The 19,865-nt window shown below is 33.3% G+C and overlaps 1 protein-coding gene across 1 annotated transcript in view; it reads right to left on the bottom strand.

Moving 5' to 3' along the window:
* Positions 1–19,865, bottom strand: part of LOC134726570 (fatty acid synthase-like) — a 54,357-nt gene that overhangs the window by 18,366 nt on the left and 16,126 nt on the right. The window contains exons 8-22 of the mRNA XM_063590977.1: positions 19,311–19,544; positions 16,162–16,351; positions 14,871–15,100; positions 13,789–14,090; positions 12,972–13,354; positions 12,232–12,495; positions 9,435–9,608; positions 7,694–8,927; positions 6,876–7,000; positions 5,732–5,997; positions 4,895–5,249; positions 4,143–4,259; positions 3,401–3,813; positions 1,071–1,400; positions 218–464 (exon numbers count right to left, since the gene is read on the bottom strand). Of these exons, the coding sequence (XP_063447047.1) occupies positions 218–464; positions 1,071–1,400; positions 3,401–3,813; positions 4,143–4,259; positions 4,895–5,249; positions 5,732–5,997; positions 6,876–7,000; positions 7,694–8,927; positions 9,435–9,608; positions 12,232–12,495; positions 12,972–13,354; positions 13,789–14,090; positions 14,871–15,100; positions 16,162–16,351; positions 19,311–19,544 (4,864 nt within the window). The remainder of the gene's footprint in view (positions 1–217; positions 465–1,070; positions 1,401–3,400; positions 3,814–4,142; positions 4,260–4,894; positions 5,250–5,731; positions 5,998–6,875; positions 7,001–7,693; positions 8,928–9,434; positions 9,609–12,231; positions 12,496–12,971; positions 13,355–13,788; positions 14,091–14,870; positions 15,101–16,161; positions 16,352–19,310; positions 19,545–19,865) is intronic.

Here is a 19,865-nt window from a genome sequence, read left to right as displayed (position 1 = left end):
TTGCACTGTTTGAGTGGGAAATATAAAAGAAGTATTCCGATCCCGGTAAAACGGGACTCATCGTCAGCTGTCTGAAGCATGAATCCCGGTAAACCGGGACTTGTCGGCGAAAGGGTTAATACAACTTTCCTGGTTAAAATAAGAAATAACAGGATATTTGCTGCAAGAAAAAAACAAATGATAGATCATATCAGTAAAAATTAAAAGAATACAAGACCTGTGAGACCATCTTTCTTTCTCTGTTCACAAAGTCTTTCCATTGCTGAATTAGCATATCCATAATTAGTCTGACCAACATTTCCACGTCCAGATGTAATGGAGGAGAAAACCACAAACCAGTCCAGACTGTCTTTACAGCTATCCCTTGTCACTTTATCTAAATTCATTGTACCATTTACTTTAGGTTCACAAACTTTCTTAAAGTTTTCTGGTGTCTGGTTCTCAAACAAGCCATCTTCTAATACCTGCAAATGAGATGAAAATTACATTGCATTTACGTGTCAAGTTTAAAACAATAATAATTTATAGAGATTCCATGCATTTAAAAATAAAGAAAATAGTAAAATGTTTAAGACAAAACCTTCTAGACTCAGTTTGTAGATAAAAAAGAATAAATATTTTAAAACATTTTTATAGACTGGATAATTAAGAGCTGAACATAGATACCTTTCTATTGTTAAAACAGTATGTTGCTGTCTATAGTCTTTTTGTTATTGTTGTTGTTGGGTTTTAGTCTCATAAACTGATACCACATTTCTTATTTTATTCATGTCATAGATATTCAGCCCATATAGTATGAATACTTCATTGGGTTTCAAATCCTCAGATTTTAGCTTTCCAGGGGAAGGTCAATCTAGAAAGAGCTTTTAGTACATCTTATCAATAAAGTGTTACTTTCATTTTGTAAATGAACCAGTATGTCATAAGAAACTGTATGAAGTATCAAATTGTGTCGTAAGAAACTGTATGAAGTATCAAATTGTGTCGTAAGAAACTGTATGAAGTATCAAATTGTGTCGTAAGAAACTGTATGAAGTATCAAATTGTTGTCAACTATAAACATTTTTTACCATAGCTAAATTGAAGACTCCTCCTACAGGTCCTACTTTCTGAGTCTCCTCCATCAGTTTCCTACATCCTTCCTCTGTCGTTACATTTCTAGACGACACCATTAAATTGATGTTCCTTTCTCTTAGAAGCCTGAGTTTTCTTTCCTGGTACCCTGTTGTTATACCAGACCTTGATGTCAGAACCAGTTTTGTGGCTCCTTCATTTACAAGCCACTCAGCTAATTCTAGACCAAATCCACCGAGACCTCCGACCAAGATGTAGGACTTGTCTGGTGAACAAAGTTTGGGTTCTGTTAATATCTTAATGTCTTCTGAGTTGTCCTCTCTTATCTAAAATTGAAATCATCAGTTCATTTTCAAATAATTTTGTGGATAAATAAAGTAACTGTCTTCCAAAATATGTTTATTAGACTCAGGATGGTTAAGAACAGGACATGCAGAAAAGACATCTGTCTTTTTTTAAAGAACGCTTTATGCTTTCTAGATGTCTTTGGTTATTTTGTCTGCAAAATGGTCTTCACACACCAACTTGCTTGCTATGAATGCAACTATTTGCTGTTAGTTTAAGGTTGTACAACCATTCTTTCTTTTTTTTGTGGGATGGGGAAAACAAGGTAGACTTTTGTCATAACCTGGTTGCAGAGAACAACCATACGCTTGATAAGTCATGTTAAAACAGAATAACCGTCTACGGTAATCCGCAATTGATGATGGGAGTAATTAACATGTGTTCTCTAAATTCTCTATTCCTATTGTACTTTGTGGTTTATAGATATCACGGGACTTTTTAAATCCAACATGACAACAAGATGGCTATATGTCTAGAACCGATAGTGAATTTTACAGCTAAAATAATACAGCATGCAAACCAAGAGTTTTAATGCCTTGCCTGCCATACTTATTTGGTTGTTTGCTCAGACTTTAACAGTCAGTTTACTATACACAAAGATTTGATTGGTCAATAAATATCAAAATTGTTTCCAATATAATATCCATTGTCCAATTAACTCTTTTTTATATAGTAAACAAACTGTTACTTCACCCCTCCATTGAATTTTGGTGTCAATCTTAATTACAATGCATGAGCAAACAACCAAACAAAGTTGGAAAGCAAGGCATTTAAACTCTTGGTTTACATTCATTATTATTTTAACTGTAAATAGAAAATATAAGTTTTTTTATTGCTGAATATGTCTTTTTTTATGACTAAAGAACAAAATATGAATTTTTCATTTTTTTGCAGAGTTTCCCTTTCAGGTACTTTTTTTTTGTTAAACTAATAAGAGAAATAGAAATTAACCGAAATTTCAAAAAGAAATAAATTACAGAAATCACTAATAAATTTTACAATATTTATAGTATAACTAATCGCCGTATTTGAATATAAAAAAATACGACAACATGTGACCGAACAACGCATGGATTAAACGAGTGTGCAGCATGAGTTTAATCCAAAGCTGGGTTCGTTCACAAGTTGTCTTATTTTTGATATTCAAATACGGCGATTAGTTATACTTTTTGTTACATTGTCAAATGGCTTTTTTTATGAAATTAATGTAGAAAATGTAAGGATTTATATATTTTTCCTACGCATTTACCATTTGTTTTGATCCGACATTATCGATGTCTTGACAACGCCTATTGTTGTATGACGTCAGAGAGTGAAATAACCACGTTTATTTCACATGTGAAATTATCGGTTTTTATTTAACTGGGAACTCAATGTAATTATTTACTTTAACTACAGCTTATTTGAAAAAAAAAAAAAAAAATATTGGTCACCCATCAGAGTTGACAACAAACGGAAGTTTTTAACGACCTTGACTGGCTAAACAGCCCTTGCATGATCAGTGAGTTCCATGAGTTGTAAAAGTTATTTCAATTTAAATGCAGAAAAATTGAATAATTTGCACTAAAGGGAGATAATTTGGAGCTTTTTCAAGGATATAAACATTTTAAAAGTCATCTGGAGCCAAAAAAAAATGATTTTATGGGGTTAAATTTGTACCATATTATAACGTAACTAATAGTGTATTAAATAAAATTTGTTATAAAAAATAAAATGTTTAAATTTTTGCTGAAATTTTAATACCCACAAGCCTCCTTTAATGATAACAGTTTTGCTAATAGTTATCAAAAGTACCAGGATTATAATTTTATACGCCAGACGTGCTAAAACATTTCCAACAAAAAAATATAGTACACAATGAGCTTCTAGATTTTGTATAGTTGAGTTTGATAAGAGTTGATGTATTTCAATTTCACTGTTTAACAGTAGTTTACAAGTGTTTGCTGATTTAATAGAGAAAACTATTTCAAAGATGTCTCACCTGTATAAGTACAGATTTTAGATTATTTGGGTCCTGTATCTGTTGAAATGCTTTTTGGATCTCTGTATGTTTATAATAACTAAAGTAAAGATATCTTACCTGTATAAGTACAGACTTGAGATTATTTGGGTCCTGTATCTGTTGAAATGCTTTCTGGATCTCTGTATGTTTATAATAACTAAAGTAAAGATATCTTACCTGTATAAGTACAGATTTTAGATTATTTGGGTCCTGTATCTGTTGAAATGCTTTTTGGATCTCTGTATATTTATAATAACTAAAGTCCAGAGGATGTACTACTTTGTCCTTTATGCCTTGACCAATCAGATCCTTTATACCTGTTAATTCCTCTGGCATAAAATGATCTGTCCTGATGTGATAGTAAGTTATATTCTCATGTAAAATGTCCTTGTCTGAAATCAGGAAATATAAATCTTGAATTTTAATATTTGTATTTTTTGTATTGATATTTCTGAAAAGTATATGGTGTAGAGGTTTTTCAAGATAGTTTTAGGCAGCATGACATATTTTTACCTTCTTTCACATAGTTCAACTAAAACACTTGAAGATATTGACAAGAGTTCTGAGACAACAGACTGCACTTTCCCTGCACTGGATAAACATGTCGTAGAAAGAAAACATTGAAGTAAGTCATTTAATTTTTTCTCAAACCCCACATCTCTTTTTATTCATCGGAATGCAAATTTACATGATTATAATAAACAAGAGGAAACTAGCTTACCTATTAAACTATTATTAAAATCAGAACTCAAATCTAGGTATTTTCCTCCATCTTTTAAAGCACTTAAAACCAGTTGGTGTAAATTCCCTGATGTTGAAGTAAATACTGTATCTACTCCTATAAAGACAAGAAACTAAGCATTGGTAATCAACAAATAAAAAAGATGCCCTATTTGTACATTAGACACATGAGATATCAATCACAGTGACCTCCTCTCCTGCCCCATATTTTTTTATGAAAATTCTTGAGGAATGAAGGTTTGATAGCTATATCAACACAATTTTCCATACAATTAATATTGCCAAGGGACATAATTCTTTTAAAAATTGTTGATGGGCAAGGCTTTTTTTTTTAAATTGATCAGCCCTGATTTTAGAACTTGTCTGATATATTGCATATTATTAACCTGTAATTAAAATTTGACAACAATCTGGCAACAACTGTACACATGAGAGCACCTACAAAGCAATTTTCTATATTGAAATGTCTCTTAAATTATTGATCATCATTGATTTCAGAACTTGATGGGTTATCATTTTTTTTCTGATTTCCAGACTGACTTAAATAGTTTGCAAACTTCCAAACAAACCCAAATACAAAAAAATATGTATTTATTTCAGTTATATGATGCATCATACCATACCAGTTGAAAAGAATAAACTAGAGAAGTTAAAAACTATAGCTATTTGAACAAATCATGATTTGGCATGAGATAACAATTGGTTCCGTTTAATATAAGACAATCACAATACCTTTTCCTTTAGTTTGCCTTAGAATTTCTCCTTCAAACTGCTCACTCTTGTCTATAATGTGAATGTTCTGTAATGATGGGTATCTCAACTTCATGTAATGCTGACATTCTAAAGTACTAACTAAAGCAAATATCTGGCATCCCATAAAGGCAGTTATAGAAACAGCAGCTTGTCCTAGTGATGAGGAGGCATTGGCTATCAGGATGCTTGATCCCTTACTAATGTCTCCCTTCATGGTCAGAGCATAATAGGCCAAGCCAAATGCTGATGGTACTGTGGCTGCTTCACTTAGAGACCATTCTTCAGGAACATCAAAAAGACATTCCTTACTAACAATTGCATCTGTGGCCAATGCCTGGCAATGAAATGAAAAATAACATATGGTCAGTAATCTTGGTATGGAAAAAAAGAAGAAATGGCACAAATTGCAAACATACACAATCTTTATTAATATACATGGCCTAGTCCACCTATGTAAACCTTATAAAAAACAAATATTAAAGTGATGAACCTACAGTGCGAAAAAGGACTATAAACAGCAGCACAATAAGTATGATGAGCTCATGATACGCCTGTCAATAACTTATCAATGTTCACATCAGAAATTGTAAAAAAAGGTGATCAATTTATAATATTATATCACTTGAAATATCAAAAGGGAGCATCAATCATCTGATCTGATTAACGTGCACACATTCAAAAAGTACAAGATTAACTATTGACAATTCCAGTAGTAAAAGCCAACTTCAAGCTGTGCATTGTGTAAGCTAGTTTAAAGTAATTATGCCAGCGGGTTGCTACTATCTTTGTTCATTGGCACAAAAATTATAACTATACCTGTTCATCAATGACTCCCATTACTCTCCTTCCCTTGTCTGTTACTCCTGAAAACTCTGTCCCTAGATGAAATTTCTGGTCAGCAGGAATTCTGCCCATGGCAAACATCAAATCCTTGATACCAAGTGACACATAGTGCATCTTACAGACAACATCAGACTTTTGTGAACACACTTGTTTTATCTGATCCCTCCAATATAGACTGGACAAATCTCCTTTTCTAGCTATATCTATGAACCCATGTGACTTCTTTTCTAGTATCTGTCCTAAAATTAACACTGAGAAGTTAAAACTAACAAATAAACTATTAGATATACTGACTATCCTTCATATTTTCATTACAAGAAATAATCACTATCAATGCTAACACTGTTTGTCATCAGAAGAAACCAGAAAATCTAATAGCCACTTTCTCATTTCCTTTTAATTTATTTTGCACTTCATTTCTGAATTCACTAGAAATAAGTACTTTATTTGTCTACATAAATCTTGTTCTCAGAAAGACAAACCCCACACACACTACTTCATTATTTATTAAAAGTATAATTATCTTGGTTATCCTTCTTATTTTAGAAGAATATGGCCTCAAAGAGTTCTTGCTAAAAAGCAATTTGAGAAAAGCTCTCATGGTAACTTGTATTCAACAAGTACAGGAAACAATCAATCAGTATCACTATTTCTTCCAACATTCTCATGGCTAAAATATGCAATCAAAACCAAATTATGAAACTTGTAGTAAAATAAATACCACAACCTTTTGTGCTAAAATGCATGCTTGTCCACAAAGGGAGTATGTGTTGAAACAAAAATACTGTAAATTCAGAAATTATTGAGATTTTGTCATTTTACACTTAAATGCGATTATTTATTGATTAATTATTGTGATGATAACCCTGTCACATTTTTTTGGCAATAATTTCTGAATTTACAGTTGTTAAAAGGACTTCAACTGTTACAGGAACACATGTTTAAAACTAACTTAAAACTCTGAAACGCCCAACTGAGCATGCTCTAAAAACTTTAAATGAAGGGTCTAATAATTTTTATACAAGTTTGATAACAGTTCTTTACATCCAATTTATATTAAAGTGTTGAAAAACAGAAATTTCTTGTGCATGTTAATAGAGCATCAACAGATTTTTACCAGGTGATATAGGCAGATGTCTGAATGAGCCCCAAGATCCATCACGCAAAACATTCATAACCATATCATGTTTGACTAATTCCTCTGACAGAGGTCTATCTGAATCTGATGTATTCAAAATACACCTAAAAACCAAGTTATTGAAAATGTTATAATGATAACTAACATATTTTTAAAATGTAATATGGTTAATAGTTTTTGTGTTTCATTTTTTGCTCTAATGGTAAAGGTATGCAAGACTTAATATTCAGTGTGAAAGTAAATACCATAGTAATGTTATCTGGCAGGGATATTGTTTGCCTTAAATTAGTGGAGAATAAAGGCTTTTTCCCCTGGAAAAGAATCCCAATTTGAAAAAAAATGGCTTAAAATTATTCCCAAAAAGACATATTTTTTCCAAACAGTGCTGTCTCAGTAGAAATTGTGCATGAATGCAAACTGAAAAACACTCATTTTAACATTTTTCATGCCTAAAATGACTATATTTGCAGATTTGAGGGTCTATTTATGTATCATCGCTGACAAAATGACGTCTTATTTTAAAGCAGGGTTTGACTCTTGAAAATGCCTCTGTAAATTGAAGTTTTAGTCAAATTCATGGTTAATTTTAAATTTCCCAATTTGATGAAAAAGACCCATACTTTCCCAATAAAAAAGGGTAGAGGTAGTTTTGAAAAAAGCAAACAATATCATTGTCTGGACAAATTCATTTTCTAAAATCACTCTTTATCCAGTATGCATTGTGTTTATGTATTTCTTTGCTCAGTCATTATATTTCAGACTGTCCATCATAGTTATTGTAATATATTGTAATATACCTTATTCTTTCCCCTCCAGGTTCTTTTCTCAAGCAGTTAACCATACCAACAATGCCATTATTATTGTCCTTGGTCAATAACCACAAGTTATCTCCCTTAGGCTTTTCAACAACCTCAAGTAACTTCTTTTTCAAGTCTTCTACAGATTTTGTGATGTCTAGGTCTACATTCAATACAGTTTGAGATTTCAGTACATTTGGTGGTTTCTTACGAAGAAGAAAGATTGTATTCAGCAAGCCATCTGATTTTTGAGATACAACTTGAAAGTTTTCCTTCTCGAACATCTCCAACCATTTTTCTTCATTACAATAACAGGCAATAGATCTGGTCTCTGCAGTCACTGGAAGTTCTGTCAACAGACCCATGACAGCCAAGTGCAAGTGGGTATTATGTGTTATTTCATGTACCAGTAAAAACCCATCATCATCTAACACTTTGTTAATATTCTTTAAGGATTTCTGAACATTGCTTTGTCTATGTAAAAAGTTGTGAGCAATGACCAGTCTGATTCCACTCAAGTTTTCTGGAGGAATTTCATTGACATCCCATAATATCTGTCTTATACCTAATGTCTTATTGTCAGATTCTTTCAAAGTAACTTTTGTGTAATCAATGTAAGTCATGGGTTGGCTATTCAAATGTTCGAAAACTAATTTTGTAATACTATCTGCTGGTGATTCCAACTCCAGTACTTTCATGGTGCTCACTGTACTATTTTCAATTACAAGGTCAAGGCATGGTTTCAGTGACCTTGATTTTATAAGGTTTGACAGAAGTCTATCTTTTACAAGCCCTGACTTGTATGCTTCCAGCACTCTCTTGATATTTTGTACAAAGTTATCTGCTGACATACTGAAAAGTTTATTCAGGACTATAAATAACTCATTGTTTGGTATTTTCCAAAACCTTTCCACATTTTCAATGAATCGAACAGGTTTTAGGGATTTAGAGACTTGCTTCAGCATGTTAAAATTTGGAAAGTCCAATCCCTCCATACCCATCATTCTCAGAATACCATTAGCTGCAATGGAAGAACACTTTGAACAGTATTCCTTCAGATCTTCTGGAGACAGGTCTTTTCCTCCTACTTCCATGTATGGTATGAACACACTTTCTTCAAGTGTTACTGTTTGTTGGTTTTGCTTCCTTGGTGCTGATGTCAGCTGAAGTCCATACATTTCTACACTCCCAGCTGTGGTTGTATCAGAGTACTTGTCAAGATAAACTGGAATAGCTAAAAAAAAATAATCAATGATACATTTTTTTCAACTGATCAGTTTGAACGTACCTTTTAATTTGCCTTTATTAGGACAGTCTATTTGAAGACATATAAAATTGTATGTACTAAAGGATGATTGTGTTTAATCATTATACTGATTTCTAATCGGATGAAAGAACGAACAGATGGACTAATGTACAGAACGGAAAACATAATTCTGATAAATGAGGCATAAAGATATTTAAACAACTTCATTCTTTTCTTTACCTTTAATACACAAATCTTGAAAGAAAATCAATAAGGTCGAAATATAATTATCAAAGATGAAATTGACAATATATTTCTGACGTTGTTGATCATCTTGTGAATATTACTTTTACTGTTAAGTCTGTTTTTGCGCGATATTCATTTGACCTGGCTCTGTACTTCACCTCAGTTTGCTATGGTAAAATGTTTGTATTCTTGCACTTATAGGTTTTATTGTAATGTTATTTTACTTTTTTCCCCCTTGTATTTACTTACTCAGTGGATCATTCCCCTTCATAGAAGACACATGGGTTTCTGGATCTATTTTTAGTGACTTGATTCCAGTGGGCAGGATGAGGTCAGATCCTGGTCTAGTCAACAGGTTCATTTGCATCATAGTGTCAAGGAAGGTTATCCAATTATTATTCCACAATAAATCTCCGACATTTCCTAGAAACAGAATCAAATTTATATCATACAAGGAATTCAACTGCTGATAAAGTAAATTGCAATGTTGAATGTTCATAATATCTTTAATTTCAAGTTCTACTCGGTTAACTTTAGCTATTGCAGAGTGCCAAATAAATAAAATTTTCGGGAATAGATTATTTTTTTAAAACTTAACTTTGATACCTCAATTAGTTTAAATGTAGAGATGGAAACATTCATGATTCAAAAAAACAATTCATTTTTATAGATAAAAAAAAAGACTGATCATACACACAATCTGCCTCCAATCATTTGTTAGAGAACATCTAATGTATACACACAATCTGCCTCCAATCATTTGTTAGAGAACATCTAATGTAACTATACTGAGTGCCAATGAAAACGCAACACTTGGTTTTTCAAAAAAAAAAATATATTAGAAATGATAATCTTTCAAAATGAATTGCTCTTGAAAATTACCAATTCTAACAATAGATCGATATTAAACAAAAATGTTTCATTGTCATCTTTCAGACGCTATAGGTAAACGAAACATCCAATGTTGAATCATCAACTCACAGTCCTAACAAAACATGTTACAACCCCGTTGTGCAGCGCAATCTTGACAGCGCCGTGAAATTAACCATCCCGGACGTTTAATGTGATCTCAAGGAATGTTGTTCCACTTGTCCCGCATATCAAACTCAAGCTGACTTTATGATATTGGTGGTGTTTTTCATCGTCTAAACCATGTCCAATCTGATGCAATTTTTTTTCGATCGGACCAAAAACGGACGAAACACATGACTTTTGGCCAAGATGGGTGCCAAATGTCTATGTTACCGCCACTGACGTTTTTTGGTACACAATGAATGATTTTTGGTCTATAGAATTAGATTTTTACGCCTTATGGCCGTTTAGATGTCACTAAGGAAAGACTTTGGTGTTCTTAAACAATTTCTGCGCAAATGGTGCTTTACTGAAATTGCTCCAAAGGATCTACCGTGACCACCATTGAACTCTTGTGACCTTTGTACACCCATCAAGGTCAATATCGAATATGTTTAAGACCAAATGTATCGGTCTGGCTAAGCGTTTTTTGCTTTTTGGACCCCGGGATGTCACTAATCATTTAAAGATCCATTTTGGTTTAATTTGTGGATGATTTCGGTTATTGTAGAGGCTACAACTTCAGTCTTCTTGTAATTGTATGCAGTGAAAGGCTTCATTGGATCAAGCCCAAACTGCATGTCGCTGGTTGTCAGAAAGTCCTGGCATTTCCTCAAATGTTTATTGCAGTTTCCTTACAATAAAGGCGGGAAAATTCATAACATTAGCCAAGCTTTAAATGACACAAGAGTGCACACACTGAAATGTCTCGCCTTCTTTAATAATCATTGATATTATGTTGATAGTCCTAATAATAAAGGTTTATTACAACTGTCACATAAACTTAACATAAACCAAGAAAACTAAACATTGACCTTTGAACCATGAAAATGAGGTCAAGGTCAGATGAACTATGCCAGGTAGGCATGTACAGCTAACAATTCTTCATTACAACAAATAAAATTGACTTATTGCTTATACTTTAAGAAAACAGATCAAAACACAAAAGCTTAACACTGAGCAATGAACCATAAAAAATGAGGTCAAGGTCAAATAAAACCTGTGTGACTGACATGTAGATCATGAAATATTTCTATACACCAAATATAGTTGACCTATTGTATATAGTATTAGAAAAAAAAGCCAAAACTCAAAAACTTAACTTTGACCACTGAACCATGAAAATGAGGTCAAGGTCATATGACACCTGTCAGATAGACTTGTACACCTTACAACCATTCCATACACAAAATATAGAAGACCTATTGCATACAGTATAAGAAAAACAGACCAAAACACAAAAACTTAACTATAACCACTGAACCATGACAGTTGGACATGTACACCTTACAGTGCTTCCATACACCGAATAAACTAGACCTATTGCTTATAGTATCTCAGATATGGACTTGACCACCAAAACTTAACCTTGTTCACTGATCCATGAAATGAGGTCGAGGTCAAGTGAAAACTGTCTGACAGGCAAGAGGACCTTGCAAGGTACGCACCTACCAAATATAGTTATCCAATTACTTATAATAAGAGAGAATTTAACATAACAAAAAATCTTAACTTTTTTTTCAAGTAGTCACTAAACCATGAAGATGAGGTCAAGGACGTTGGACATGTGACTGACGGAAACTTCGTAACATGAGGCATCCATATACATACAAGGTATGAAGCATCCAGGTCCCCCACCTTCTAAAATATAAAGCTTTTAAGAAGTGAGCTAACACTGCCGCCGGATCACTATCCCTATGTCGAGCTTTCTGCGACAAAAGTCGCAGGCTCGACAAAAATCATGAAAATGGTGTGTATGTTGAAAAGCGGTGAACTCGGTTTATGTCCGTTCAAAATAACCCTTACTTCACATTAGTTCCAAAAATCACTCAACCGTAAAGTTGTCGTCAATTGTCTTAAAAGTCATTTTAAACCATGTGTACAAAGTTCTGATATAAATAAAATAAAAATTATAATTTTTTTTTGAAAAACAAAAGTGTTGCGTTTTCATTGGCACTCAGTATATATTTGTTACCCCTGTTTACAGCTTTGAAAATGCCTCTAAAATCTCCTTCATATTCATAACCTCGCAACCTCAATTCTTTGTAGATGTCTGAAGGCAGCATTTCTTTCTCTTTCTTTTTACGAGGGCTTGTGGGAGGCAGAACTCCATCCCTGCTGTAACTACATATAGGTTCAGAAGGAGAATAGATTGTTCCACTGGCAACCAGTCCATCTCCTTCACAAATCTCAAACTCTCTTAAATCTGGTATCAAGTTGACTTCAAAGTTCAAACTACCTGATAATTGTAAACAAACCCCACATAAACAACAGTATATAAGCATTCTAAAACTACATTTAACTGAATACAGTCCGAGATATTTCATGTGTGTATTTGTTTTTTATAGTAGATGTAAATGTTGAATGAATGAATGAATGAATATTTTATTTGCGAAAGCATAAATAACATGCTATGGCAATACACAAACCAGTATATACAATATGAAAGTAAAATTGCAATACTTATATTGTGTAAACTACATAACAAATATCATTGACATCTTTTATCTGTTCAACCAGACAATACAAACACAAAGCCTTACATGGCTTTTAATCCAAAAAGAATCGTCAAATCTCTGCAGAGTGTATTATTATAAAATTAAGTACAAGGATATTTATACAATTGCCTCGACTGATATATGCAAATTTCAGACTTTTTTCAGTTGCTGCACTTGCAGGATTTAAAACTTTCACAATGTATTATATTCAACAAACCTTTAGAGGGTATCAATGTAGCTCTGTGTATTTTAATATTTTCTAATATGACTGGCAAGCGGTTGAAGATTTTCCCATGAAATTTTGCCAATGCCCTCCATGCTAGGACAATGTAACCAGCAGCAGGGAACAGGACTCGCCCATCAATCTTGTGACCAACTAAAAATTTATCTTTTGTATTTTTTGAGGCATCAATTTCAAACCTTGACTCGGCCTGTCTGTCTGAACTTCCACTGAGGAACTGGTCATTTTCTGGAACGTACCAAGACTTTGTATGATCCCATTTGACAGCAGGAGCTATCATTGGTGTTCCCCTTGGCACAGGATGTTCAATTGGAGGGAAAATTCCAAGTGGATTGAAATCTACTCCCTGAATGTAACATCTGTAAACGACAATTATTGCAATTAGCAATAATTCAAAAATATTTAGGAAGTTAATCGTACTAATTATATAAAAGTGAGGTAATGTGTTCAATCAAACCAGACTCCTTGATTGGTATGTGCTATTTTTCAAATATTAAGAGCAAACACTATTCAGCTGGTAGTCAGAATAATGTGTGTCGTAGGTTGATATGACTTCATGTTAACTGTTACTTTTAGAACTTAAACATTAAAAATCCAGCTCTGCATGTTAGTCTAGTACAAAGTAGGGTTCATAATCATATCTCATATTCTCATCTTGACATGAAGGTAATATTTGCCACGTGACATTTATTACTGCGAACAAACAAAACAATATATTCAACCAAAAGACTTATTTAATGTATTTATCACATATAATTTGTTTGTACTGATAATCCTTCATTTAAAAACTTACTTTCCCAAATTTGAGAAGAAGAAGTCAGGATTACATGGATGTTCCCTCTTCATTAGACTTGTCATTGAACAAGTAGAATCTAATGATCTCTTTAAAACAGCCTGTAACAGACCATGTGGTGCAATCTCTATAACCATAGCGTTTGATGGAATATGTTTTAAAGCTTCCTGAAAAAGCACTGGACTGACTAAGTTGTTTACAAGATAATCTGCTGATGCCATTTTAGCCAGGTCAGTGTTCCATCTTGCTTCTGGGATTGATGAGCTGATCCATTTGCTTGTTCTTGGTTTTGGTTTTAAAACCTGCACAAAAAGTTCATAACTCTTTTTTAAATATGTTCTAAAATTCTATTCTAAATTTATGAATGTCAGAATCTCTAAAAGATATATTCTGTGAATAGGTGATAAACTTTTAGAAAGAATATGTATCCATAGAATTCCTCTTTCAGACTGACAGAAATATGAAATCTGAGTAGAATACTAATTTGGCAAACCTTTTTTAAAGTTCACTTCATAATGATTAGTTTCAATTTGATGTGACCACAAACTTCCTTATACTTAAATTTCTAAATTAGTAAGGGACAGATGGATGCACAGCATAGCTTGCCATGGTGGTCTGGGTTTAGCTCATTGATGAAGAGTGTATGGTGTCCTATAGTTGCTAAGCTTCTTCATCATTTGGTCTCTGGTGGAAAGTTGGCAATCATACCACATTTTCATATTTTTATAAGAAAAGAATTGGTCTAGTTTGTTTCTATCTTAGATCATATACAGGAATGTGCAGTCGGACAGCATCTTCTAAAACAGCTGGGGACCTAATTAGAACCTTACTTCATCAATTATTACAACAGTATAACTATAATTACACATCACAACAGATTTAAACTTTTCTGTGTACCTTCAATACTTTTTCCAATATCATGGACTCCAGGTTTATAACTTCAAATCAATGGTAAAAGTCGTCCAAGTCATAAAAGTATGTTCACATATAACATGTTAGTGTAAGCTGGCACTTTTTCTATAACCAAACTGATGCATATGATATAATGTTTTTCATTCCAAGATATTTGAGCCCAGACTTACCTTTGACATTTCCTCTTTTAACCTTGGTGCTACTTTCTGCATAATACCAGAATGAAAAGCCACTCCAGCACTGTTGACTTCTTTGGCAAAAATCTGTTGCTCCTTTAGTTCCTTTACAAACTTTGAAACTTTTTCTAGTGGACCAGATATTGTAACTGTCCCTTTAGCATTATGACAAGCAGGTATTACACCTTCTGGACACTTCTTTTTGGCTTCTTCCCATGTCATACCTGTAATGGAAAGTGTTCTTAATTAAATTTTCACAGGAAAATTAGCAACTCGTTTTTTGGTCAGTCAGAGCTCTTATACACTAGCCATTTCAAAATATTTTTTTCCACAGTAAACCTGCTACATTTTAAAGTAAATTTGCTTTGACCTTGAAAATAAAATTGCCGACTGTTATTTTTATTTATTATACTTCACGTTAAAATGCCATATTTTGATTGGCTAAGACGAGGGTGTCAATTTACTCTATCACATGGCTGAGCAGGTGACAATTTTTTTTAATGTTACCCTCTCGTCTAGACCAATCAGAAATCGATAATTCATAGAACAATGAATTGAATTTACATCAAGGAATTACATACAATGCTTAAGTTCTACGTTTTCAGCTCAGGTTTTATTATCGACTGTTAAAATAAATAAAATAAAACATCTTGCTTGACTTTTTTTTCTTTTCTAATGACCGTAACGTTGTTATGAACGTGACTTCATACAAAATATTTTAAAATAAAAGTAATCTGTAAAAGCCAATAATGACAGGACATTCAGTATAATAAATTAAATAACACATAGCTGAGAGGGTGATAGAGCAGATTGGAACCCCTCGAAAAGGCATTGTCAACCTTGGCTTCGCTGCGGTTGACAATGTTTTCTCGGGGTACCGATCTGCTCTATCACCCTCTCAGCTATGTGTTATTTATATAATGTCTTAGTACCTATCAATTGTATTTATATTACCCCAAAATAATAGGAATCATAACAAAAATCTTATCTTAGGGGTCAAATTCATTGGTTTATCATAATGGTATGCAAAACATAGTATTATGGTAAAACATCTAAATTTTACTTGCAAAACATTAATCATTTTACCTAAAGGTCAAATTAAAATGGTATATCATCACAAGTCTACACCAAAAGTGATCAATGAGATAAATGCACTATTATTTTTCAATTCTAACAATGTAACATTCAAAATTTGGCAAAAAAATATGACCCATTTACTGAAACTTGACCTTTAAACCTAAGTAATATGACATTTTTATCTACTACTCCACTAATGGAGACCTACCCACAGCTGCCATGCCCCCTGGTGGTAGATTAGCCTCAGCGATACAATAACCTCTCCAGTAAGCTGCCAGGACTGTCTCTTCTGCTGTCTGACATCCATCAGCATATCCACAGCCCAGCTCTCCAACTGAGTGTCCAACAACACCATCAGGTTTAATGTTCATACTAAACAACATATCAACTAATGCTACCTAAAACAAGATGCACTGTGACAATTCGCTATCTATAATATACATTATGTATGTGAATCAATCATGATATCAAAAAGATATCACTTGATGTTGCAGCAAAAAATCATATAAAAAATGTAAAGCAAAGACAAATGTTTATCAGTTTACCTCCTCATATTTCCTTTCTCCACTCCAAAATATGGGGCGAGCGAGCGATTTGAAAATTTTAATAAAAAAATATTTAATTTGCAAATTTTTGAGGCGAAGCTTGAAAAGTAAAGGCAAGCAATTTTGTTTTGTTTTTGTAAACATTAAAAAGTAAATTTTGACCATATTAAAACTTGATTTATCACTTGTACGTTGACATTTCTTTAATTTCTGATGTATTTTTTCCCTGCTCACCAAGAAATAGTTAAATCTGCTCTATGTGTGTGTGACTGACAATGAGACAATTCTCCATTCAAGTCATAATCAGTTTGGGGGCAACCCCTTAATGTTATAAATATCCCTTTTACATATTTCATGAGTGATCAATATAAGTAATAATATATTTGTATGTATGAAAGAGCTCATATTTTCTCAAAGAACTATTTATCCATCTGGTATTAAATGGTCGAAACATGTCCAAGAATTTTGTAATATTCCTGGACTTTAACCATGTTAACACATTTACATTTTGTATAGAAGAACTATACAAATCCTTGGTATTTATATTTTCTTTTCTACATCAATAAAATGACCCCTTATCTGGGTTGTTCTCAACCTGATTTAACAAACACAGGTCAAAATACGGCCTTTTACACAGAGCTTTGATACAGACCAAACAGCAAGCTATAAAGGACCCCAAACTTATTAGTGTACACAATTCGAACAGGAAAACCAACGGTCTAATTTATATATATATCCATACAGGAAAATACCAAATTATGAACAACATCAACAAACGATTACTGCTGAACGACAGGCCCCTGAATCAATCAGGACAGGTGCATAAACATGCTACAGATAGTTTTGTTTAGCCAGCATACAATATAATTGCAGTTGAAGGCAAATCATTCAGAAGTTCTTGAACTTCTTATTACTTTATTCTAACAGCGAACATGTTTAGATAGGGAATATAAGTAAGGGGGAAAGAAACCGATCGTTTGTTCTTTACAGGTATTTCCGCGCTGTTATAAATTTATATCGGAGCACTCCCTCTTTGGATAAATAGGTTTCATGCTGAAACAAATATTCTCACAAATATTTACAACTTGTGATGGGGTGATTTTATGTTTAAATTCGTTATATACAGGTTAGACTGTGATTTTAAAACAAATGTTGATATCTTTTTATAATATTTATAAAAACAACGGTGTGGGAAATGGACATGATTACATTTCTGGATGCGGGAAGCGGGAATATAAACTAGAGGCTCTAAAGAGCCTGTGTCGCTCACCTTGGTCTATGTGAATATTAAACAAAGGAAGCAGATTGAAAATTGACTACAAAGGTCAATAACTCCTACAGGGGTCAATTGACCATTTCGTTCATGTTGACATATTTGTAGATCTTACTTTGCTGAAAATTATTGCTGTTTATAGTTTACCTATATCTATAATAATATTCAATATAATAACCAAAAACAGCAAAATGTCCTTAAAAAACTGCATTTTACCCCTATGTTCTATTTTTAGCCGTGGCGGCCATCTTGGTTTGATGGCCAGGTCACCGGACACATTTTTTAAACAAGAAACCCCAAAGATGATTGTGGCCAAGTTTGGATCAATTTGGCACAGCAGTTTCAGAGAAGAAGATTTAAGTAAAAGAAATAGAAAATTTACGAAAAATGGTTAAAAATTGACTTTAAAGGGCAATAACTCCTAAAGAGGTCAACTGACCATTTTGGTCATGTTGACTTATTTGTAAATCTGACCTTGCTGAACATTATTGCTGTTTACAGTTTACCTATATCTATAATAATATTCAATATAATAACCAAAAACAGCAAAATTTCCTTAAAATTACCAATTCAGGGGCTGCAACCCAAAAACAGATTGTCCAATTCATCTGCAAATTTCAGGGCAGATAGATCTTCACCTGATTAACAATTTTAACCAACGTCAGATTTGCTCTAAATGCTTTGGTTTTTGAGTTATAAGCCAAAAACTGCATTTTACCCCTATGCTCTATTTATAGCCATGGCGGTCATCTTGGTTAGTTGGCGGGGTCACCGGACACAATTTTTAAACTAGATACCCCAATGATGATTGTGGCCAAGTTTCAAATAATTTGGCCAAGCAGTTTCAGAGGAGAAGATTTTTCTAAAAGATTACTAAGATTTATGAAAAATGGTTAAAAATTGACTATAAAGGGCAATAACTCCTAAAGTGGTCAACTGATCATTTTGGTCATGTTGACTTATTTGTAGATCTTACTTTGCTGAACATTATTGCTTTTTACAGTTTATCTCTATCTAAAATAATATTCAAGATAATAACCAAAAACAACAAAATTTCCTTAAAATTACCAATTCAGGGGCAGCAACCAAACAACGGAATGTCAGATTCATCTGAAAATTTCAGAGCAGATAGATCTTAACCTGATTAACAATATTACCCCATGTCAGATTTGCCCTAAATGCTTTGGTTTTTGAGTTATAAGCCAAAAACTGCATTTTACCCCTATGTTCTATTTATAGCCATGGCGGCCATCTTGGTTAGTTGGCTGGGTCACCGGACACAATTTTTAAACTAGATACCCCAATGATGATTGTGGCCAAGTTTGATTAAATTTGGCCTAGTAGTTTCAGAGGAGAAGATTTTTGTAAAAGTTAACGCAGGACGACGACGACGGACGCCAAGTGATGAGAAAAGCTCACTTGGCCCTGTGGGCCAGGTGAGCTAAAAAAATAAAAAAAATCTGATTTGAAAAAAATAGGTGCGGGAGGGTCCGTCGAACAAGGAATCAAATTGTTGTGGCCTAAAGTGTGAACACTAACCTGTATAGCAGCAATTGCTATAAAAGAATTAGTGACTGAATCAAATACATTGACATCTCCTTCCATTATCATATCATATAAGCTGATACCATGTGGTCTGAGGGCACGGTCACATTTCATTATGGAAGTTCTGAACATGTTTATCTGCATCATCTGTCTGCCCATCTTAGGCCATTGTGTCCCCATGCCAGAGAAAATGAACCATAATGGACGTTGGCTCTCTATTTCTATTTTCTGTAAATCATAAATCATTAACTACATTATAAAACATTCATGCAGTTCATTTCAATTCAAAATCATAATTTTTAAAGACCCATCTAAATCCATGTCATGTGCAAGTAGAAAGAAAATACTTTTCATCAAAATTTCTGCATATGTTGACACAATTCCATTTCGTGCCTGTACCAAGACAGACTATCTGGACCATGTTATGTTGATTGCACTTTGTTTATGTTTGTACTATTATTTTCCTAAAGACAGTTCAAAGAAAAAAATTATAAAACACTTTTTCAAAATCATCCCAGACTTTTAGGCTATAGTTTTTGAAAATAAACA

Source organism: Mytilus trossulus, chromosome 7 (genome assembly GCF_036588685.1).
Source record: "Mytilus trossulus isolate FHL-02 chromosome 7, PNRI_Mtr1.1.1.hap1, whole genome shotgun sequence".
Taxonomy (NCBI): Eukaryota; Metazoa; Mollusca; class Bivalvia; order Mytilida; family Mytilidae; genus Mytilus; species Mytilus trossulus.
The sequence above is the reverse complement of the archived record's forward strand: the minus strand, read 5'-3'. Positions and strand labels throughout refer to the sequence as shown.